Source organism: Sorex araneus, chromosome 5 (assembly GCF_027595985.1).
Source record: "Sorex araneus isolate mSorAra2 chromosome 5, mSorAra2.pri, whole genome shotgun sequence".
Classification (NCBI taxonomy): domain Eukaryota; kingdom Metazoa; phylum Chordata; class Mammalia; order Eulipotyphla; family Soricidae; genus Sorex; species Sorex araneus.
In genome coordinates, this window is record NC_073306.1 from 143,774,035 (window position 1) to 143,798,475 (window position 24,441).

Consider the following 24,441-nt stretch of genomic DNA (forward strand, 5'->3'; position numbering starts at 1 on the left):
AAACCTGGTCTGGCTGCATGCAAGGCAAATGCTCAGGCCCCTAGGAGGGAACTTCTTAATCTGTTTGAAGGTGCCAAAATGAAAAGATAGTCATCAAGAAAACCCCACAAAATAAAAGGACAATGATTTGTACAGTTTTGTACTGGTAATGCGGGAAAGGGCAGCTAAGGAAGTGAGGGTGCAGTTGACAGAAAACTTGGTGGCCAGAGAGTGCGTGCAGAGCCTCTGTTTCAGAGCTGTGAGTTGGAATGGAACGAGAATGTTGGGCATAGCTGCATGCGGGGGGTGTGGCAAAATGAGTAGCCAGAGAATTCTCTCATCCAGGGCTGCTGGATGGTCACTTCTTCCACTCTGGGCATCATACATGTGTGCTCTTTTATCTTGTAATTTAACTAGAAAATTCCATCACTGTATCCAAGAAGAGACACCTTGGTGTTTCAGACCTTCAAAGGTTATTAAATGAAGGACAGACTATAGTCTGTTCCTGTAATGTAAATGTAACCAGCAAAAGGATGTCCATAGGGAGCCAGAGTCCACAGTTCCCCAGTGCAGCCCTGCAGGTCTGTGTACTTTGTCTCACCACCACTTATTCCTTGAAGGAAATTGCGCTGTCCAGGAACTCAGGGCTCTTCTGGGAGGTGCTGACATTTTGAGAAGGAGAACAGAGGACACACCAGGAGGTGGCTCACACTGGGAGCGAGTTGGGCTTGCTGTGAGAGAGCACTGCAGTGCACACTCCACTCCGGGCCACTGCACTTCTTGGTACAGGAGTTTGCAGTTTGGCCAAGGGTGTGACAGATAACAGTCCCTTTTCTGCTCCATTCCTCTATGCTCTCATTTGCAACTGGAAAAGAAAAGTAGGTAACAATTGAAATCTAGAGACCACCTTTAAAAAAAATTGTTTGGGGCACTCTGATTTACAGCATTGATAATGGCAGGGTTTCCTTCATAAAACATTTTGTCACAACACCTTCCACCAGTCTGCCTCTCTCTGCCATGTCCCAGTGTCCCTGCTCCGTCCTGTCCTCCCTCATCCCCCTACAGTGCTGTGCTTCCTATTGGAGGCCAGTTCTCTCAGTACGTGTTGTCTTTGGGTATTTGTTGTCACCTTACTATGTTTCTTTATATCTTGCTTGTGAGAGAGATCATTCTATGTTCCTCTCCTGACTAGCTTTCTTTTTGTTTTGGGCAACCGAAATTAATGTCAGATGATTCTTGTTTTACTAAGAAACGCGTCAGGAACAAACAAGCCTGACATGCCAGAGCTATGGTAACCCTGGAGTCCAGCAGTGGGCTTTGGGAAGAGCCAGGGCATCTGCGGTGGGGGCAGGAGCCACGGGGGCACCTATCCTTCTCCAGTCTGTGTGTGCAGGTCAGAACAGCCTGGAGAGTGCCCCTCCCCTGAGGAAAGAGCAAACCGCAAGGGACTGCAGTGTGCTCAGCAGTTTCATCAACGGACATTTGGGCCTCCGTTATCCATTTTTTCCCTTTCTTTCCCCTGCTGTGTCAGGGACTGACCCCAGGGCTTTACAGATGAGAAGCATGTACTTTACCATTGAATCACATTCCTGGACTCGGTTTGTTTGGGGTTTTTTTTTTTTTTTTGAACACTTTTTTTATTTTGTAAAGTAGTTCACAATATTTCATTACATTTAATATTCAAACACCAATCCCACCACCATAATTTGGATGTTTTCGTCCCTGCCCCAATCCTTGCCCCAAAGCAGAACCGAAATAATATATTTTGTATTGTTTATGAAAAGCTGCTGAAAATCCTACCAAAAAGTATCCTTAGAGGAAAGAGGGTGAAAGAGAGTGTATTTCACCCAGGGGCTAGTAAGCCAGTAAGAGATCACTGATCACTAACATGTTGTCAGAGGTTGAGCCTTGTGTATTATATGTGTGTGTGTGTGTGTGTCTGTGTCTGTGTATATATATGTGTGTGTATTTATATATTCTTCCCTTTAAGATTGGTTGTCTCCTACTTTGAACTCTATCAAATGTGGTGCAGCACTCTTGAAATATGGGTAGGGTGTGTGGTATGAAGTGTCACATGTGTGATATGAAGTCTGCAAATGCAGCCTTGCAGTCCAGGAATAGGTTTATTCATGGGTGAGGCTCGGCTGAGTGTATGGAGAGCAGCCGTGATCATGGCAGTGGTTGAGTTCTGGAGGTTTTGGGCTGCTTCTCACCCTCCCCCTTCTGGAGTGCCCTGAGTGAAACAGCCTGCCTCGGGGTCTGGTGACATGGTTATGGCGAGTGTTACGCTATGTCCGGCCTCGGTTTTTAACTTCCTTGATTTTCCTTTATCTTCCTCGATTCTAATTTTTTCAAGTCCATTGGCATCGACAATGAAATAATACTTTATGTCTCAGTTCTTTTGCAGAGATTTTATTATCTCTTGTTGGGTAAAGTAACTTAAAACTTAGTGACTTCTTACAGTGTATAGGGATTAGGTCAGTTTTTGTGGGCCAGGAATTTAGGAGGGCTTAGTCAGTTGTTTCTCTCTGAGGTATCTTATGAGGGTGCAGATAAGCTACAGTGGGGGTTGCCTAAAGGCTCAACTGAGGCTGGGGGTCTGCTTCTAAGGCATCACATCCTTGTGGCCAGTCATATTTTCTCATCACATGGTCCTGGCACAGCCAGTGACCCAGGAAGGCAGTGAGCTGTCTTGAAAATCATGACATCACCATTTCAACATGGCACGTGGGTGCTCTGGCCTCCATTGGCCAGGCGGGGGCAGGAATTGAGGTGTGAAGCTTTGGGGAGGTGCTCTTACAACTCAAAGACTGAGAAGGTGTGGGGTCAGCAGTATACTCATGAGTAATTGGCGGTTTGTGTTCTGTGCCTGCATAACCATAGGCCAGTATTAGGGAATTGTGGAACATTGTACCCAGTTCTTAGTGGCCTTTTGAGGCTGACTTCCGTTTTTGTCTTCTCGAAGCTGGATTTGCTCCTTCCCTAGTGATGGGCAGCACACACCTGCCACTGTGCTGTGCTGCTGCTCCCCTCAAAAAGCTCAGGAGGGGCTGGAGTGGTAGCACAGCGGGTAGGGCGTTTGCCTTGCACACGGCCAACCTGGGTTCGATCCCCAGCATCCCATATGGTCCCCCAAGCACTGCCAGGAGTAATTCCTGAGTGCAAAGCCAGGAGTAACTCCCGAGCATCGCTGGGTGTGACCCAAAAAGAAAAAGAAAAAAAAAGCTCAGGAGTCCTGGCAGTGACTCTTTTGTTTATTTTTTAAGTTTACCTACTGCTTCTGGGTGCCTGAGATTGAACCTGGGTCAACCGCATACAAGACAAACACCCCACCCGCTCGATCTCAGGACTGGTTCAGTGCTAGGGCCTGAGGCTGCGGTGGTGTTCAGGCTCCACCAGGCCGGATTACCTGGACCACCCCAGCCATGCTTGGGGAGCTCCAGGGCTGCAGCCAGTGATGTGTAGAACCATGAAACCGGATCTAGATATGTGCCCTAACCACTCTATTGGACCCAGGGCCTCACTCCTACTAGACATGAGCTCTACCCTGTATTATACCCTGGCCCGTGACCTGTTGATTTCTGTGAATCAGAACCTTGGATGGTGGCCAAACTAGCCCACTGCTTAGAGTCTGGCAGGGATGAAGGGTGAGCCTCCAGAGGGACAGCAGATTGCTCCCCAGATGTCCCAGGAACGAAGGAAAGCATATGGAATTGTAGCTCAAGTGTAAAAAGGACTGAGGGAATTGGGCCTAGTCGGGAGACGCTGTACTCATAAAGCACCCGAAGCAGAGCCTGCTGTTTTTGTGTTGCCAGGAACAAGCCTCAGTGTCACCTGTGTGCAAAGGCACGAGGAAGGGTGACAGATAGCGAAGGAATAGTCCAGACTTTCTGAAGTCTGTGCTGCACTCTTGTCCTCACCTCAGGATAAGACGGACAGGACCAAGAGACACGATTGCTGGAATAGCGGGGACCAGGATATTCAGAGGGGAGGTGCCAGTTTGGCATGTGATGGTGCAAGGAGAGGGATGACCTCGGGGATGCAGGAGACATTGGGCATATTGTGGTCTGGGATAGAGATTGAGGAGGGAGCTAGTGACAAATGAATGTATTGTGCTTGAGCATCTCTAGAAGGGAGTGCACTAGGACTTTGTAGCTTTGAAATATTTCTTTCATGAAGACTTAAGACCTTGACCCTTGAAGAGTAGGGGTCAGTGAGCTCGGTGCTTATACAGGGTGGGATGGCAACCAGGTGGGACAGAGTTGTACTGGACTGGGAGGGGAGCATTCTCAGCGGAGAGAAGGAAGCGGGTGGTGTGGGATAGCCAGTGCTTAGGAAGTGTGAATACCTGGCACACAACTGGGGGTGGAGTTGGACTGGGAACTGCAGACCGTGAGGTGCTATCTGCAGCTGGGATGGTCAGAAAGACCTGTCTGAGGGGGCTGGAGAGACAGTACAGCAGGGAGGATACTTGCTTTGCATGCGGCCAACCAGGGCTCAATCCTTGATAATCTGTATGGTCCTCAAGCACCACCATGAGTGATTCCTGAGTGCAGAGCCAGGAGTAACTCCTGAGCATTGCTGGGCGTGGCACCAAAACCAAACCAAAAAACAAAAGGAAAGGCCTCTCCTAAAGCTCTGAGCATGCAGAAGACCCCGGCAGGAAGGGTAACACTTATGTGACTGTTGTTGGTGTGAGAAGGAGACAGATGGTGAAATGGGCAGCATAGGAAGCCGTTGTGAGTAGGGTTTGGGGTAAAGATAATGGTAATAGTAGTTAGCAGCCCACCACCGCCTTACTGTTTCTCATGTCACTGGGGAACAAAAGAGTGACACTTTTTTTTTATTATCAGTTTTCAAAATGACTGTCTTTTTTGGGCGTTGGGGGTCACTCTGACTGTCTCAGGATTTAAACTTCTAGCTCTGTACTCAGAACTTAGTCCTAGCAGTGCTCAGGGGACTGTAGGATGCTGGAGATCGAACCTGGGTTGGCCACATGCAAGCAAATTGCCTTCCCCACTGTCCTATGGCTCTGTCCTCAAATTAACTTGCCAGTCTTCACATCGCTAAGGGGCACATCAGATCTGAATCTGGCTTCCCAGTCAGTGTGTTGGGGAGTGCTCTGAGGCAGTCCTGTTTTGAATAGCTCTTAAGGGTTTTGGTCTTCATCAGTTGTGAACTCTGCTTTTGTAGCACAAAATCAGCCGTTGACAGTATGAATGTATATCTGTGCCTGAGTGTCAATAAAATTTCACAGATGTTGTCAGTTGAATTTCCTATAATTTTTATGTGCTCTGATAGATTTTAATTAATTCTTTTGCTTTTTGGGTCATGTCTGGTGATCCATAGGGGTTACTACTGGCTCTGCGCTCAGGAATTACTCCTGGCGGTGCTTGGGGCGACCATATGGGATGCTGGGAGTCAAACCCGTGTTGGCTGTATGCAAGGCAAACATCCTACCTGATGTGCTATTACTCCAGCCACAATTTTTTTTTTTTTTTTGCTTTTTGGGTCACACCCGACGATGCACAGGGGTTCCTCCTGGCTCTGCACTCAGGAATTACTCCTGGCAGTGCTCAGGGGACATATGGGATGCTGGGAATCGAACCCCAGTTGGCCGCGTGCAAGGCAAACACCCTATCTGCTGTGCCCCCAGCCCCAATTTTTTTAAAGCTGTTTTTTTTCCCCTTCCCTTCCCTTCTTTTCATTGTTGCAGTGTCCAGGGCTCACAGACTTGCTTGCACACTTGTGGGGCAGTGATCACAGTCAGGGAATGGCGGTACTGAGTACCAAGTTATTGATCTCATGCCTTTAGGGTAGACACTGAACCCCTCAGGCATGTCCAGGAAGGAAAGATTCTGATATCCCCATATCGTGTAGAAATGGAAAATATGGTCTTAGTGCATAGCCCAGTCAAAAGCAGAGGGTGGGTCAGATCGGCCTACAAGCCATCATTTGTTGACTCTTGCTAGCCAGGGATCTCAATTCCCAGTTTTCTGTCCTGTGTGCAAGAAGTACAGATGCCAGGCACTCAGGGTTGAATTAGTCTGGGGTGTAGTTTGTAAAATTTCCTGGTGTATAGCCAGGTTGAGGGTTCACTCATCGGACTTTAGGGAGCGCAGGAAGTTCCAGGGCCTTGTGGAATGACCAGAGGGGCTGTTGAGTGGCCCTGCAGTGTGTGTGTTGGCCTGGGGTAGAACAGAGCTCGGTGTGCTCTGGTGTGCCTCCAGGATCTATTCCTCAAAGAGCAGATGTCACAGTCTAGAAGAAAGCCAAGCCAAGGCTTCACCTCTGCTCAGAGCTGGTATTTCCTTGGGGCCTTTCCTGCTACTGAACTCTCAAGGATGTTAGAAAATCACAAGTTAAGGGGCTGGAGTAATGGCACAGTGGGTAGGGCGTCTGCCTTGCATGCGTCCAGCATTCCATATGGTCCCCGGAGCACCGCCAGGAGTAATTCCTGAGTGCAGAGCCAGGAGTAACCCCTGAGCATCACCGGGTGTGACCCAAAAAGAAAAAAATTACAAGTTAAAGTTGAGTTATTTTGCAAAAGTGCTTTTTTTTTTTTTTTTCCTTTTTGGGTCACCCCTGGCAATGTGCAAGGATTGCTCCTGGCTTTGCACTCAGGAATTACTCCTGGCAGCGCTCAGGGGACCATATGGAGTGCTGGGAATTGAACTCAGGTCAGCCTCGTGCAAGGCAAATACCCTACCCTCTGTGCTATAGCTCCAGCCCCAAGTGCATTTTTCTTTCACTATTTGTCATCTCTTTCATTACGTGAATATAGTTGATTTTTTTTTACACTTTTGGGTCACACTCAGTGATGCTCAGGGGTTACTTCTGGCTCCAGCCCCGAGTTATTGCATCATTTTACTTTAGTTCTTGTTTTGGGATCACATTGGCAGTGCTCGGGGCTTACTACTGACTCTGTACTTAGGAATTACTCTTGGCAGTGCTCAATATGGAATGCTGGGAATTGAACCTGGGTCAGCTGTATTTAAGGCAAACACCCTCCTCACTGTACTATCACTCTGCCCCCTACTGCATCCGTTAAGCACTATTTTCTTTCAGGTTTTGGGAACATAGTTCTGTGATGTAGGAATAATAATGCTGTACAAAGAGTTCATATGGGTCACATATGGAGTTTTGTGTGAAGCCAAACTTGAGGGAATTTTAGGCATTGGCTGTCTCAATATCCTCTCTTCCTTTTCATACTCACAGGTGGTTGCAGAGCACCCAGACGCCTCAGGTGAGGAGATTGAAGAGTTGCTTGGCTCCCAGTGGAACATGCTCAATGAGAAGCAGAAAGCGCGCTATCATACAAAGTTTGCCCTGGTGGCCTCTGCCCAGGCAGAAGACGACTCTGGTAACCCTAAAACTGTGCTAGTGTGCTTCGTGGTGTGTGGGGCCAACTTGAGGGAATTTTAGGTGTTGACTGTCTCAGTGTCCTCCTCTCCTTCCCAAGCTGTGGGTGTTGGGCGGGGGGTGGGGCTGCACAGCAAGCTCCAGTCTATTGTGACCTTGGAGAAGCATGGCTGCTCTCCCCAGCTATGACCAGTGCAATGCATGTACTCAATATAAAGCAGCCTTTATATGCTATGAGAGGTGTTTTTTGTGATCTTGTCTGGCCTGTGGCCCCTATGGGGCAAGGACTAGCCTCTGCAGCTAATGGGGTGATGTTAGGGAGGTGCAGAAGGAAGAGGGGCAGGCAGCTCCCTTTAGGGCCAGACTTAGGCCTGCAAGTCCCCTCCCTACCACACTGTGCGCCCTTCTTTCAGCTCTCATCTGCAGGCTGAGCACTGACTAAGGGGGCAGTTCCAGTCCTGTTTGATGGAGAGGGTGACCTTGGCCTGGTTTGAGCTTTGGGTTATCTCAGCTCTGCAGCTAAAGGCTGAATGTGCTGCTTGTTCTGTGCACTGGCAAGCAAAAGGAGACAACACTGTTAGCGTGGAAGAGTGTTGGACAGTGGTCACATTTACTGAGTGTGTTCAGACACGGAAAAATGACGTTTTTCATGTAAAAATAACTGATGTTTTTAGTTATACAAAAAAAATTTTCTGTATGTGTCAGGGTTCATCATTGAAGATTTCTGGAGAGGCCAAATGTAAATTATTTTTAGACTCACCTAGGAGCCTGAGACCCAGGAGGAATTGCAGTTTGCCTGTGTGTGCTGGCTCATGCTTCCAGATCACGGTATATTTGACTGGAATTGCACACAACATGTCATATGGCTTTCTGTTTCTTCACAGATGCTTCATGATTTTAGGAATTTTATTTTATTTTATTTTATTTTTTATTTTATTATTATTATTATTTTTGCTTTTTGGGTCACACCCAGCGATGCTCAGGGGTTACTCCTGGCTTTGCACTCAGGAATTACTTCTGGCGGTGCTTGGGGGACCATATGGGATGCCGGGGATTGAACCCGGGTCGGCCGCGTGCAAGGCAAACGCCCTACCGGCTGTGCTATCGCTCCGGCCTTGATTTTAGGAATTTTAGATGATTTAGATTATTAGAGTTTTAGATGATGCTATGATCAACTTCCTAGGTTTTTTTTTTTTTGGGGGGGGTCACACCTGGCGGTGCACAGGGGTTACTTCTGGTTTTGCACTTAGGAATTACTCCTAGTGGTGCTTGGGGTACCAAATGGGATGCTGGGAATTGAACCTGGGTCGGCCACATGCAAGGCAAATGCCCTACCCACTGTACTGTTTCTCCAGCCCTTCCTAGTTTTATTAATATTAAGTCTTGCTTACTTGGCTCAGTGTTCATTGCAAATGCTCTAATTTAGAATAGTGAGGATGTTTTTAGGATTTGTATAATTTCTTAAAATGTCCACCTAACTTAATTCATTTGTTAAATCTAGAAAGGCATTCTTTTCTGATAATTTTGAAATGAATCAGGTTTCCTCAGGTCAGATTGAGCTTACCTTTTTGGGTCTGTGTGGATTTGACTATATTGTATTGGGTTATTTGGACTATGTTAGTGAGTCAGATTTTATCCTCTGGTGTCAGATACAGACTTAATTATTCCTTGTCCCCTTTAAATCTTATTATAGAGAGTTCTGTGGGAACGACCAAGGTATTGGGTCACATTTACGTGTAGGTGTCTGTTCTCTCAGTGTAGGAACTTAGATTCAGGGGTGCTTCCTTTTTAAGAGAAAACTGTCTTCTGGCTCACTCAGGCCATTCAAAAGGATCGTGGGGCTGGAGCGATAGCACAGTGGGTAGGGCATTTGCCTTGCACGCAGCCGACCAGGATTCGATTCCCAGCATCCCATATGGTTCTCCCGAGCATTGCCAGGAGTAATTCTTGAGTGCATGATCCAGGAGTAATTGTGCATTGCCGGATGATCCACAAAGAAGAAAAAATAAAAAAAGGGATCGTGACTTTGCCACACATGTAGACATTGGATACCAGGAGAACGTAGGGCCTGGTAAGTGCCCACAGCTTAGCAAACACAGTTGCAAGGGCAAGCATGGATAGGAGGTCCTGGCAGAATTGGGTTGACTGTGCTCTCTGGGAAGTGGCTAAGCAGACCCCACTGCCCACCTCCCTTTAGGTGTCTTCTGGGTGTCCTCTTTATAGTGTGCCCAGCTTGTGATGAAGTGGTCAAAAGGAGAGCTCAGCAAATATGTTTGCTGGGAGGTTCACACCAGTATGGCCAGTAAGGGACAGTGGTCCTGTTTGTTTGGCTCTTTTCGTAATATCAGATCAGCAGCTGAGGTAAGGCCCTGTGTGGATGGCCACTCTGGGCAGAGCCACCAGAGTGCCACTGCCTGCATCTCCTTGAGACACCTCTCTGGGGTTCCACCCGTCACTATATTGCTGAGCACTTCACCAGTGTGTTCTGTCCTGTCAGGTGAAGCTGCATTTCCCAGAGATGTTTGACAGATAGCCAGGATCTGAGCTGGACTTTTACAGTCATCGTGCAGATGGCAGTGCTGGCACATTCCCATCAGCATCACTCTAGAACCTGCACGCTTACTGTAACACCCATTATTTTGGGCAATACTGCTTGGACAGCTTCAGTCTTGCATGAGGGATGCTCCCCAGAATACATGGCAGCATTAACATTGAGAAGGCGCTCAGCACTTCATTTGCAGACACATATAGTTTTGCTACTTAAGCTGATACGGAAACATATATATATATATTTTTCTTTTTTAACTTTTTTTTTTGGGGGGGTCACACCTGGTGATGCACAGGAGTTACTCCTGGCTTTGCACTCAGGAATTCCTCCTGGCAGTGCTCAGGGGATCATATGGGATGCCGGGGATCGAACCCGGGTCGGCCACGTGCAAGGCAAATGCCCTACCTGCTGTGCTATTGCTCCAGCCCCTAATACGGAAATATATTTTAAAATATTTGGCTTAGTAATCATAGGTGCTGGGGCCAAGCCTGTTGAGGAAGTTATGGCAGATCAAACTGGCTGTGCTCTGCGGGCTCATTTTGTGGATTGCTCACCCACACTGCCTGATATCCTGCAAGCTGTCTTTTGCAAGTTGTTTATACATTTTTTAAAGTTTATCTCAAATTTCTGTGGTCTGTCAATGTTATAAAGAATGTATTGAAAAATATGGGGTTATTTTCTTTTTCTGTTTTTTTGGGGGGGTCACACCCAGCGATGCTCAGGGGTTACTCCTGGCTTTGCACTCAGGAATTACTCCTGGCGGTTCTTGGGGGACCATATGGGATGCCAGGGATCGAACTCGGGTTGGCTGCATGGAAGGCAAACGCCCTACCCGCTATGCTGTCTCTCCGGCCCCCTGGGGTTATTTTCAAATTCAGTGCTATAATAATGTGTTAAAATACAATTTAAGGAAAAACCTGCAGAGCAACTAATCAGATAAGATTTTTTTCCAGGGTCACAGAAAATTCATCTGGGCTGGATTAGCACATCTGATACTCTGGGTAGATTCTTGGTGCTTCAGAGCATGGCTTGTGAAGTGTTTTTCATGGAACTTTTCCCCACTCCTGTTCCAAGGTAATTTAAATGGGAAAAAAAGAAGTCACACCAAGAGGACACAGGACTTTGCAGAAGATGTTGAAGTTGAGGATGTACCAAGGAAAAGACTCAGGACTGACAAGCACAGTCTTCGGAAGGTAATTATGACCTCACTTGCCTGGCACACTTGCTGTTTGTCTCAGCTGACAGGATGCAGGAGGGTGTTCTCATTCTTGGCAGGATCATTCTAGATGCTCCCAGAATCCCTCTGAGAAGGACCCTGATGGGGACAGGTTGTCATTCTCAATATGCCTTAACACAAACTTGGAATATTTGGCTTTCAGGGAAAAATATTCTGATATTGTGAATAATACATGATGTGTAGTTTCATCTTCAGCTCAATACATTGTACTCTGAAAATTACTTATCTGTTGCATTTTCTGTTTTGTTTTGTTTTTTGGGTCACACCCGGCGATGCACAGGGGTTACTCTTGGCTTATGCACTCAGGGATTACTCTTGGCGGTGCTTGGGGGACCATATGGGATGCTGGGAATCGAACCCGGGTTGGCTGCATGCAAGGCAAATGCCCTATCCACTGTGCTATCGCTCCAGCCCCTGAAAATGACTTTTCTGTTGGGGTATTAATCAGTGTGTAAATACTGAGTTGATAGGAAACCATAAAGTCCATTAGAGGATTTGTTACACTTGACCATGTGTTGCACTTTACTGAAACATTTAAAAATCCACCAAAGACATTAAAAATAGATTTTGTGAGCTTCTTCAGTTTATTAGTGATCAGTATTATTGTTCACTTAGGATACTGACTGGGTCATGTAGTTCTGTTAGATGCAACAGGAAGGACGTTGAGAGTGAAGCTTTAAGGCTGCAACTGTGTTGGCTAGTGGAACATTCTCCCCGGTCACTCCTGCGTCAAGTGTGTGTTTGGATTCTCTGAGTCATGGGCATGCAGCTCGTGGCAGCAGCTGTCCTCAGATGTCTCTCCTCTGATCCACTGACCTTTTATTGTTAGTCAGATGAGCATCACTTGCTTTGACATCTTTGTATTTGAAATACTTATTGATCCCTATCACTGCGTCTCCCTAGCTGCAAGCACTGGTGTGACCCTAGTGATCCCTGAACTTCACCATGTCACCAGGCACCAGAGAATTAGGCCCTCCTGACCATCCCAAGTATCATTTGGAGAGGCCCCCAGGCTGTTGAGCTTCTGGGAAGACCACCACCACCCTAAAAAAAAGTGTCCCTGAATATTTGAAATACCAGATATGGTGTCAATAGCTAGGTAGTGCTGTTTCATGACCTATGGATCAAGACTGGGACTGGGGCTTGGTGGAGCATGTGCTCTCTGGAGTGACAGTGGCCCTGGGCTTGATTTCCAGCAGTGCCAAAGCAACAGAATGGCTGTTTGTGGTTTCCCTCCCGGCTTGCTTTACATAATCCTGAGTCCTCTCGCATGAACTTCTTCACCTCCATTGGACCCTCTCGCTGCTTCTGCGTTCTCCCTCCTGGTTTCCCATCTGCAGTCTCTTCTATTGTGTGTGAGCAGCCTGCAGGAGCTCAGTCTCAGAGAGGCAGCCTGGCCGCAAGGCAGTGCCTCACGGGTGCTGTCAGCTCCTTGGGCACGAGTAGGGGCGTTCTGAGCCCGTCTTTCTTCTTTCCTTTTCAGTTGTGAGTTCTGCTTCAGGATTGGCCTCTTAGTGTAGATATGTAGGGAGGGTGGCCTCCTGGCTCTGACTTCAGGACCTCCACTCTCAATTGCTTGGACAGACCGGAGGAGTGGAAGGATCCATTTCTTCTGATTATTCACATGGTCTCCATCCTACATCGGGGAATATGTTAAATGAGACTCAGCGCAGAAAGCACTTTACTATCTTTGAGACCCTGGGTCTCATCCCAACACCCAAGGGGAAGAGAATTAAGGCAACTGCCTCAGCCTGCCAGTCCCTCCTTCCCTGCAGAGGGTGGGGGATGGAGTGGCGTTTTTGAAGGAAAGGAGCTCTGATGTTTCTCACATAGCTTATGGCATTTGTTGGTTCACATGGGTTTTTTGCTTCCTTTCCTCTGTCCTTCCCTTCCTCCCACCCGTCCCTTCCCTTCCCTTCCCTTCCTTTCTTTCTTTCCCTCCTCCTCTTTTTTTTTAAACAGAGAGAGATCACTGACAAAATGGCCAGAACAAGCTCTTGCAAGGCCATAGAGGCCACCTCCTCCCTGAAGAGCCAGGCAGGTAATGTGGTCAGCACTCCTTCTTCGTCCCCTGGGTTGGGCAGGGGCCTAGGGTTGCGTGATGGGTGTACACAGAATAGCCCGGGCCTGTCATGGCCAGGGATTAAGGCTGTGCTTGTGGAGGGATCCAAGAAAGCTCTAGGAGACTCAGAGAGTGGAGCTGGAAGCAAGAGGGTGAAGTCTAAAGGGGAAGTTCTTACGTACGTCTCTCGGAACCCTTTGTTTGTGTAACATACATAGAAATACGTTATAGGAATTTTAGCTGCATTGTACGGAGTTTACTTATTTTTAAATTATTTTTAAAATTTTAATTTTATTTACCTTTCTACTGGGGCTGGAGCGATAGCACAGCGGTTGGACGTTTGCCTTTCACACGGCTGACCCGAGTTTGATTCCTCTGCCCCTCTCGGAGAGCCCGGCAAGCTACCGAGAGTATGGAGCCTGCATGGCAGAGCCTGGCAAGCTACCTGTGCGTATTGGATATGCCAAAAACAGTAACAATAAGTCTCTCAATGAGAGACGTTACTGGTGCCCACTCGAACAAATCGATGAGCAACGGGATGACAGTGACTTTTCTACTGATTTATAATGAGCTTTTTATTATTTTCAACTTAACATTATACTATAGAAGTGACTTAAAATAGAAATGTCCAATTTTCTTACAGGTGATGGAAGTAATTGTTGCTGTAACTCACCACTTTCTATTATCTGAAAATTATACGTATATTAGCTAAGAACAGAGTTGTTTCTAGTTCACATACTGAAGAAAATAGCTCAGAAAATTTTGTTTTGTTTTGTTTCTGGGCTGTGCCTGGCTCTACACTCAGGAATCACTCCTGGTGGTGCTCAGGGAATCATGGGTTCGTTGCGTCAAAGCAGGTGCCTTCCTCACTGTGCTGCTGCTCCAGCCCATCAAATCTTTTTGGAAAATAGCTGTCAAACAGAGATAGGTGGAGGCAGTCAAGCTGTTTTTTTCCCCAAGTCTTTTAGTTTATTCAAGAAATGTTACCAAATTTTTCCACAGTTAAAAGTTAAATCCCTAATATGCCAAGCGAACGTAGGTTTATCTTTAGAACTTAATTTAGGAGAGGGGTAATTCTGAGACAGTAGAGAGATTGAGGGTGCAAGATTTCAAACTTTATACAACAAAATTATCTTACAGCAACGAAAAATCTGTCTGATGCATGCAAACCACTGAAGAAGCGAAATCGGGCTTCCGCTGCTGCACCTTCAGCTCTTGGGTTTAGCAAAAGTTCATCTCCTTCTGCGTCATTAACTGAGAATGAGGTAAAATAACAATAACAGTGATGACAATGGCGTTCATATGAAAGCCATTTAGCGCTCCCAGTAGAAGTGTGAGTAAAGGTCAGACTTAATAAACATAACATTGATGTTCTACATAACCTAGGTGAATTTTAGGTTTGCTAAGCTGTGCAAAAGTCATGACATGGAAAAAAATCACTATTTTAGTCTCTCTGAGCCCTTTGAAAGACACATAGAATATATATAAATGTACACGTATATATTTTAGTATCTGATGCAGTTTAATTGTACGTGAACTCTGTCTAAAAGTGTTCTACATAGCCCTCACACTGGAATTTCCTCCAGTAAGTCAGTTTGCTTTGGTTGGGATAGGACACACTGTATCAGTTGAATGACACTTGTACTGGTGCAGTGCCCCTGATGGGCTGAAGGGGGTGCTCACGCTATACTGAATCCTGGGACTTCTGGATTCAGGCTCAGAGAGGAATATGCTCATGTGTTCCATGGCTTCGGGTCCAAGCTCTGGTCTTCAGTCCTGGCATCTTCTTAGATCCTTGAATGTTGGGGTGGGAGGGGGTCAGAACCATCATTGTCCTTTGACTCCTGACTTCTGGACTTGTGCACTGAATAACAGCAAAATAGTTAACTGAGAGGATTACTTAGCAGCACTGTATCATGACTTCCAGATTCATCAGTAAAGCCTTACTGCTTAAAACAAAATGAAACAAAGCCTCAATTTGTAGTCAGGACATCCAGAAGGCACTCTGGACTCCTGTCTGAGAGACTGCTCTCAAGAGCTTGTTTTCCAATGTTAATTTCTTGGTATTTTGTTCCCTGTGATTCAGTTTTTCTCATTGTAGACATGGGTCCTGTTTTGATACTGTTTTGAGGGGATGCTAACTTTGGGCTTTTTGGGAACAGGGTAGTATAGCAGGGAGTGGAAAGACTCTTGCTTGGCCAAAAGGTCACACTTCTGACCCGGTCTCTACTTCCTGCTCTCAGCCTCAGTGGCTCTCTTCCAGTAGACATGGGGCAGACCTTTTCGCCTGTGAAGAGGCCTGGAGCGTTACAGGCCAGGTAGGAATCCACCATGATGTGCAGAGCCCTCGGTGCCGCACTGGTGCAGAGCACTCTTCGGGGTGGGTATCTGTGGGCCTCCCCCTGAAAGGCAGAGGTGATGAGGAGAGCCGCTGTGAGATGCTGGTGCTTCTCCACAGGTTGGACACACTCAAACAATGCAGTCACCTTTGTTTGCTGAACTTGTGGGAGTTTATTGAAACACAAAAAGGCAAATTCTTTACAAAAGCATTTTCCTTGTCCACATTCAGGTTAGTATTCAATAAATGGAGTAAGGGTTGGGGATGTGACTCAGTGGCAGAGCACTTGCCTTGTTGTGTGAGACCCTGGGTCTGATCCCCAGCACTGCGAACAAGTGAACAATAAATAAAAGCCTAAAATCCTAAGGGTGCTACTAGAAGAACAGTAAATTTCAGTTCCACAAATGGCTTTTTTTATAAATGATTTTTAAATGTAATTTTCTGGCATCGTATTTTGGCTCACTTATTTGGCTGAACTTTTATTTTTCCTGTGGTCAAGTACAGTCCAAAGGAAAATGCTAAGATCCTGTCTGTTAATCCTGATCATACATAATGTACATTAAAGGCTTTTAGAGTAGCGCACTATTGGCTGATATGGCAGGGATGGAGATTGGAACAGTTGTGTAAAGGTGGGCCTGATAGTCTGACATATATTCTAGCCAGGGCAAGTAGAATCTTTTTGCATTAGACATTTGTTCTGATTTCAGGAATACTTAGATGAAGCATTTTATAATCATTAGGCTTAATTGATTTTTAATTCTGTAGAACTTGAAAAGTATCCAGATTATTATGTACATTTTTATTAAGTATATTAAAATGATGCACCTTGTGAGTCTCATAGGTGACACCTGGTTCCCTTAGTGTGTGCATTCTGTTTCTTAACACCAGTGTTCACGTTCTTAGAGGCACAGGCCACCTTCTTGGGGCTTGATAGATTTCTTAAAGGGTTTATCACAGAATTCAGACTCCCTTCAGTGAGCAGGAAGAGTTGTCATGGGTTCACACTCCTGAAGCATAGTATTTACAGCGATAAACACATGAAGCAACATTTCAGACATGTCCTGTACGTGGCTGGGTCAAGCTGTGATGGGATTTAGGTGATGATGGGAGATGCTCTTTGGAGGTTCCGACTGGCCCCCTTTTCAGGTTACATGCGCTTTGCATGTTTGTATTTCCTCTCATCACCCTTGATTGAAGTAAGTGGGTTTCATGGAGTGGTAATTTAAGATACTTAGGCTTTTTTTTGGTTAAAGTCTTATCAAAAAGGTATATGTGACAAATAAAATTTGTATTGGAATACTTTTATTAGTATTACATCATCCTACTGACAAGAATAGATAGAATTACACACTTGCATGACAAAGACCTGTGAAGGAATTGATGTGATTTAAGTGTCTTGTAACTTCATTTCTTATTCCCTTAGTAGAGCAAATTCTTATTTTTTTCGCCTTCACTGGTAACAGCTTTTATGGGAGCCCACATCAGTCAAGTTGGATTTGAACTCAGCTGCCCTGTACTGCACTTAAAATGCGGTAATGTCCCAAGACGCCTGCTGCAGGTGCTGTATCATCGTACACACTCAGTGACATTCCTATCACAGTCATATTATGGAAGATGTGTGATAATCTGTTTTTACTGGTATTAATAAACACATACAATGAAGAAAACAGATAAAAAAAAATTTTAAGACCAAGGTAAGATACCTAATCAAGGCCATTTAATCAACCACATTCATCTCATGATAGAAACACATTCATATTCCAGTGATCAATGTAGATTCCGAGTTGAAAGGGTGCCCTTCATCAGGGGCTGTCCTGGACCTGCGGCATGGACACTGCACTGAAGGGGTTAATCTAGAGGTCATTTTCCTCCTCTAGCTCATAATGTACTGAATTTTTATTGAAAAGAAAGTCAACATCTGTACCTTCAAAAACAAAGAACAAACAGCACACATTAAAAAGGAGTTTCTCGTCAACTATTCTCATTGCCAATGGAATGTTTTCAATACTGTAGATATTAAACTAATTTCCAACATAAAAGGCAGGAAGAGTTTTGATTCTGTCTTTTTTTACTAAACAGTTTTACTATGACACTAGATATAGTAAATTTGTAGGAAAAACATCATTTACAGTATCATTGTGATTTATTTAACTCTTTCAATTCAATGACTGATATCGGGGACGGGTGCCATAATCAGCGTATTCACGCCTGCCACTTTATCAGTTGCTTTTCTAGAACATCAGCCATCATATTAACTGTCTCGATCTTGGTTGACCACCCAGGGTCGTGCCCGGGGTGTGCGCATGTTTGCATGGTGAGGAACAGGCCTCCTAGGAGCAGAATGCGTGCTCATCACATCTCCCTGTTAATAGCACTGGTTCACACCCAGCAGACTCTTCAGACGTGTTTTACCTTTAATGAAAGTTTCTAACACTGTCGTCTGAACCAGTACGTAATGCATGTAAAACACTTAGGGTACCTGGCACTTTGCAAGGACTCAGTGGTTCACTATTGTGACAATAATGGTTATAACAATAAAAATAATGAAATCATCCTCATTCCATTTTTATCCAAAAGTATAAGTTATTGCTTTGGCGTGAAAAGCAATCCTTTTGACTGCATTATGTATGTAGGGATAAAATAAACCTAGGAGTGGCAAGATTAGTTTGATTTGGTTTGTGTGACACTGTGGGGTTCTGAATGTGCCTGAGAGCTGTCCAGTTTCTCTGTTCAGGCGTAGTAGAAACCTCCAAGACAGTCTTAATTAAGTCAGGCTGTTCTTAAAATTTTGAAAATAGGATAAAAATGTGTTGAAAGAATCACTCTGATTCAAGAAATAATCACACAGACTGAAGGCTCTTGCTAGAAAGACTGGAAGAATGAGGAGTTTCCTTTGAAACTCTTGCACAGTGAATTTTGAATGGGTGGCCAGCTAGTGACCAGCGTTAATGTGTCCGCTAGAAGCATGCCTCTCTGCACTGTGCCAGTGGGGGCTGAGGTGAGGGAACTGGGCAGGGGTGAGGAGCCGAGGAGGTGTGTACCCAGCCATGCTCTCAGTTGGGGGCAGACTTATCCTGCTGGGATATTGGAACGAGGAGCAGGCAGATGGGTAGGTGTCCTCAGTATCCTACAGGGACAAAGACAGGCCCACTAGGCTGGAAGGTCCCGCCTCGGATTCTGGGGCTGGTCATGCTGTGGACTGCCGGGGAGGAGAGCTCCTGAGAGGCCCACACGGCTTCCTGAAGGAAGGAGGTGAGTGGGAGAGAAGCTGCCTTGACTTGCTGGGGGACGAACAGTAGTTTAGTCACACATTCCTTCCTCTGATCAGTTGAGTCAGCTCATTTAAAGCGTCTGTGGCAGGCTGAGCTCCTTTTAGTGGTAGCCGGGTACTGTTACAGGTCAGGGTTCGCCTATGTGCCCTCCCTTGGGCATGGCGAGGAGGAACTCTGTAGCCTGAAACCTGTCTGCATACCTGCAGTCTACACAGCGGCTGTTTCAAATGCACAGTCTTGCACTATAGTGGAACGGTACCTGAAGAGCATGTGTTGATCACCAGGGCTTTGTTTGTTCAGAACCACCCCTGCTACAGAGTTCACCCTTCCCCTCACCCCACCCCCGCCCCCTGACTTTTCTTCAGAGTGGTGCAGAGTTGAGTGTCTCTGCAGCTGTGATGACATGACTTAGGTGTAGACACATCTCAGTACTTTCCCTTAGTGTGTTATGTCTCCCTGTCCACTTTCCAAAGGGAACTCTCCTACGTGAAAGCAGAGCTTGTGAAACTGCCTGCTCCATGCTGGGCATGAGGCATGCCCCTCCACTTCTGTGAGGCGCCCGGTTTCCACCGAGCCATGCAGAAGCACTGTGAGATTCGGAGCGGGGGCCAGGGCTGGCCCAAGTTCCCACAGCTGGGCCTAGCTGGACATTCCTGTTGGTAGTGAAGTATACCAGAGGACAAGCTGGAAAAAATTGACCTGAGGCCTCAGGAACAAAGTTACTTCCGTAGCCATCCCTGTGGCCCTGATCCGAGCACTCTAGAGTCGTTGCCAGAGGTGTATGTGAATGGCCGGACTCCCAGGGGCAGGATAGTGGACGGTTGCCCATTGTGGGTGCTTGGTTTTCCTGAGAGTCAACCTTAAAAATGTCTTAAAAAGGAAGAAAAGGGAGATTGTGACTCAGCATCTAGTTCTAGAAACAACCTAGCTGGGTGTATGAAATTAATGCCCTGGTTCTCAGCCCCAAGCCTTCTGTGACTTTGCTCCACTTAAGTACTCACACATCATCCCCATCATGATCATCACTTTAGTAGTAGTAGGTCACAGGGTCGAACCCAGTACCTAGGGCTTGCTCCTGGCTCTGCTCAGGGATCACTCCTGGTGGGGCTTGGGGAACCCACCAACACAGTGCTGGAAACCAGAGTTGATTGTATGTCAAGACCAGTACCTACACCCGGCACTGTCACTGGCCCTCCGTGTGAGCGTTTGCAGAAGAGGTGCCCTGTCTGTTCTGGTAGTAGGGAGTAACAATGCCGCCTCCGCCCTGTGGATGGGGTCTGCTAGGGGGGCTAGTCTGAATTGGCTGAGACTCCTTCATCCGGCCTGAAAAGATTGATGAGAAATCAGATGACTTAATTTTATTTCCATTTGATTTCTGAATTACTATACTTTGCAAGCATATTTAGCATCTTAAATGACTCCCCTTAGTTGTTATTATTGTTGGGCCACACCCAGCTATGCTTAGGGTTTACTCCTAGCTCTAAGCTCAGGCACGAGTCACTGCTGGCTATGCTCAACTGTATGGGGTGCCAGGAATAGAACCCAGCTGGGCCCATATGCAAGGCAGATGCCCTACTCAATGTCCTATCTCTCTGCCCTCATTGATGATTTCTTTTAAGTCTGTTCAGGTCAGTTTGATTTTTTTTTTTTTGGACATGAACCAGGTAGAAAGCCCTTTTGACGTAGTATAAAACTTGAATCATTTTATGTTTTCAAACCAGTCTTTTCATTATCTGTGTTTTTAAGAACCAAAACAAAAATACTTCTGAGGACTGTCTAAATTGGCTAAAAGAATTAAAATGTTGCTACCAGGAACAGTTTGTCAAAATGCTTTCAGACTTGCTTCTGACTTATTGGCATTTAAAAAAAGGTTAAAAGGAATAAACAGATGTCTTTGTATTTTAGGATTTTGGGATTAGTGAAATTGATTTGGAACCTTTTCAATACTATTTTTACTGCTTTACCAAGACTATTAGGAATTATTACTAATTTACTTACCAGTGATGGTAAGTGAGCTCTCCTTGGCAGCAGGAAATCCTACAGATTTTGCTCCTTTCACTCTTTGGACTTACTGTGTGAGCAGCACCTTCTCTCTGGGGCGTTTCTGCCTCCCCAGCACCACGTCAGTTAAGAGCGCTGTCAGCCTCAGCTTGCTGGATGCCTGTGTAACCACACAGCTTCATCCTAGAGCCACACATCATTTTGTTCTGGCTTGCCTGTAGTCAGTTTTTCTATATGATCCATTGGGGTGTATTTTTAGAAAGGGTGTTAACTGTTCAGGCATACTGTACCTTTGAGCAGTGGCCAAGTGAGGTGGGTGTGGCCTGGTGTGGTTCAGGGCTGTCTGGCTTAGCTGCCGTTGCTGACGCAGCAACTGTCTCAGCAACTGCCGCAGCCCTAGGAGCTTTGTCACTTTATTCCTCTGTCCTGCATAGCCGCTGCCAGTCAGCCTGCTCCCCAGGGTGTTGCCCCTGACAAAGTTGGAGTGAGAATGATTAGGGCTGACCTTGACTCTGGAGCCAGAGCCACATGGCCTTACTCTGGCCACAGCCACCACTTGGCACTTGTTGGTACCACACAGAAGCCTTCTAAGGTTAAAATCGATGATATGAAGCATGAGATTGGTGTGTATTTGAAAGCTGTATGTTCTTGACAATTCAGAGTGAGCCCTAGAAGTTAGGGGCAGCCAGTAAAGTTCTAGTTGGTATCATCTGGAAGGATCACTAATAAAAATTATGAACTGTGGCATTTTTGGTGACTACTGACTAATTTAGAATTTATTTTTATTCCACTCTAATATTTCACTGTGATGTTAACTTGAAAGACCTGTTTAAGTCTTGATTTTAAGCTCATTAAATCCTCTGAGCACAGGATCCTTGCCATTTGTAAATCCAAAATACTGTATGAAAGTACTTCCTAGTAATCTATTTCTTCCATTACAGAAGTATAACTTAAACATGAAAATGATGTCGGTTAATAGAAATATTTATTGTTCAAGGTCTGTAATTGTATTTTTAAATGATGTAGTATTCAACCTGTGAAGGGATTTGTTTGTCAACAGAATTACCAGTTCACTTGTGTACCATCAGCCCCCAGGGGAGGATGTGACTGGGAGCCCCTAACTCACCCCGAATGGCGGAATCATTCCTAGAGACTGGTTTGAGTACGGTCACTGGGTTTCCTTGTGTTCCTGAACACCGTCTCGGAAAACTGTCATATTTCTTAAGGAGACTGCATTCCCTGCCCCTAAAGTAATGTATGTCTAAGGCAAATAGGCAATTTGATACTCTCACATACTGAGTAGGGTAAACTCAGAAGTCAGGAACTCAGCTGCTTGGAACTCAGTGCCACAAGTGTGGCTGTGGTGGACCCGGGAAGCAGCGGGGAGTTCCTGACAGCCTGTGTTCATTCAGTTACTGCATTTTCCTTTTTCCAAATGCATCCTACTGGATATGGAATAGACTGTAGATGTCGTAGACTGAGATTTGGGACTGTGTTGGGACCATGCAGGTGAATGTGTCACTTTGACAAACAGCATCTCCGAGTAAGTACTGTCACCCGGTGCATGAGGAGCCTGCAGCTGGAGTGAGGCGTGCTGGTGTGGCGCCCTGCGCACGTGGACCCCTGCCTCCCCCGACTGTGTGCTAGTTGTCTGTTGAGTCGCTGGGACGGGTTGGGCGGGATGGGAGTTGGAATCTCCTTCAATCTGTCATGGACTGTAATATTGTAAGGTCTGTATTCTGTATGTGTATCTCAGCCCCTGATCAGGAACAAGCCTCTGTGTGTCTCCACATTTATATTTCCATTCAAAGTATGTAAGCAGACTTTGTTAATTTAGGAGATATCTCCAAGTGGAAACGTGCTAACTTTTTCTGTAAATCTTAAATAAAAGGTGCTGTTCCTTCCTTTGACCCAGGACTGGTCTGTGTTTTCTGTCTTTCTCTCCATGCATTTTTTTTAAGCTTTTAAATGTATTGCAGATGCACTGCACTGTGGGAAGAATGTGGGGTGGTGGAGAGGTGCCAGTTTCTCATCCCTGAGCCCACATCAAGGCTCGAGATTTGTGCTCAGTACCTCTCCGGGCCAGCTGTTTGGGCTGCTCGAGTGTGGTTAGGGTCAGAGAGTGGCCGCTCTTCCTGGTATGCTTCCCAGCACCCATTCTAGTCTCGCCTGTGTCTGAGCACATACTAGACATGAGCTCTGAACTCAGCCTGGACTCGAAAGACATATCTTGCTGTGGGTGCTAAAGAAGCAGGAGGCGGGCAAGGAGGGAACAGCTCCATCCAGGCAGCACCCTCCCAGCCCACCATAGAGAGCTTCCTTACACAGCTTCCCTCTGAAAAAGGTGAGGAAACTCCACAGAAAAGGCAGCGTTCTCTTAGGCCGGCGAGTCTGGGATGGTGGACCCCATACCACTCGCTCCTGTCACAGACAACGACCAACAGATCCCTCCAAAGGGGCGGCCAGTTCTGCTGGAGGGCCACGAATTGAATCGTGGTGCTGGGGGCGGGTGTCAAGCAGTGCCGGGGGATCAAGCTTGGGGCCCCACACATGCCAGGCACTGAGGCAGCCTACCTTACCCCTATCTCTGAGCCTGCAACCCTCCCGGCTGTACTGAGCACTTTTACTTTCTGTATAACTTCAGTGAGCTTCATTTGGGAAGAGCTCATAGATAAGACTTCAGTTGAACTGATTGCCTCCTGGTGGAGCCTTTTTTTTTTTTTTTTTTTTTTTTTTAATAAAGAGCCTTGATTTCAATTTCTAGCTTTTGTTTATCGGCAGAGTCCTTTAGCATAATCACTTGTGCTTATTGATGTGTGCAGGAAATGTAGCTCATATTTTTGTTCTATTGAAAAATTCTGTTTTCAACATTTATGTATCTAATATCAAATACCACATGTGCTTTTTGCTTTTTTTGTGTCTGAATTTTACATCTAAGAAATATTTTTAATTAAAAGATTTATTTTTAACAAGGTTTATTGATTTCTAAAAACTCTTGCTAATAACAGTCAAGTGAGGGCAAGACGCTATGTATGATGATAGGTCTAACCCAGACACTGAAGGGTCCTGATGAAGAGGGGGTAGCTGAGGAGTTATTTAATCCACCTAGAGGTGACGCGTCTTTCTCTCAGGCCTTTTACTGGACTCCAGAGTTGGCAGAGTCAGGGCTGCCTTAGCCTTGTGCTCCCTGGTAGAGAGCCAAGGCTCAGTATGAAGAAAACGGGATGGGCAGTTAGGGGTATGGTGAGCCTGGAGAGCCGTGGTCAGCCCTTGCATATGCCCACATGCTTCCGGCACTGTTCCAGCAGGACCTCAGCGAAGCCTCCGTCTTCACCCTGCACCTTGGTTCTCTTAGTACTTCCCTCAGGAGGGACATGTTTCTCTCCATGGACTCACTGGATTGTGGCAGATGGGCTGAAGGAGGTCAAGATTATCAGCCCCAAGGCCTGTGTTGCTTGACCTTTTACAACAAAATGGGTTTTCATAAGTCAATGTTTAAGTAATATTAAGAGAATATCAAATCTTGTGCCTCTTCTATGCCCATCTATACTAAAGACTAAGTAGGATCAGGCTAGTATTAAGGTTCTGTACAGCTTAGTCAACAAATTGTGTCCTACAAAGCAGGTACCTGAAGTGCAGGGC

General features: G+C 46.0%; 1 protein-coding gene across 4 annotated transcripts in view; it reads left to right on the plus strand.

The window, feature by feature from the left end:
- Positions 1-24,441, plus strand: part of NSD2 (nuclear receptor binding SET domain protein 2) — a 95,453-nt gene that overhangs the window by 53,404 nt on the left and 17,608 nt on the right. For 2 of the 4 annotated variants that reach the window (XM_055139267.1, XM_055139268.1), the window contains exons 6-9: positions 7,198-7,342; positions 10,964-11,082; positions 13,089-13,167; positions 14,329-14,453. In XM_055139267.1, the coding sequence (XP_054995242.1) occupies positions 7,198-7,342; positions 10,964-11,082; positions 13,089-13,167; positions 14,329-14,453 (468 nt within the window). The other 2 variants (XM_055139269.1, XM_055139270.1) reach the window with 2 other exon arrangements.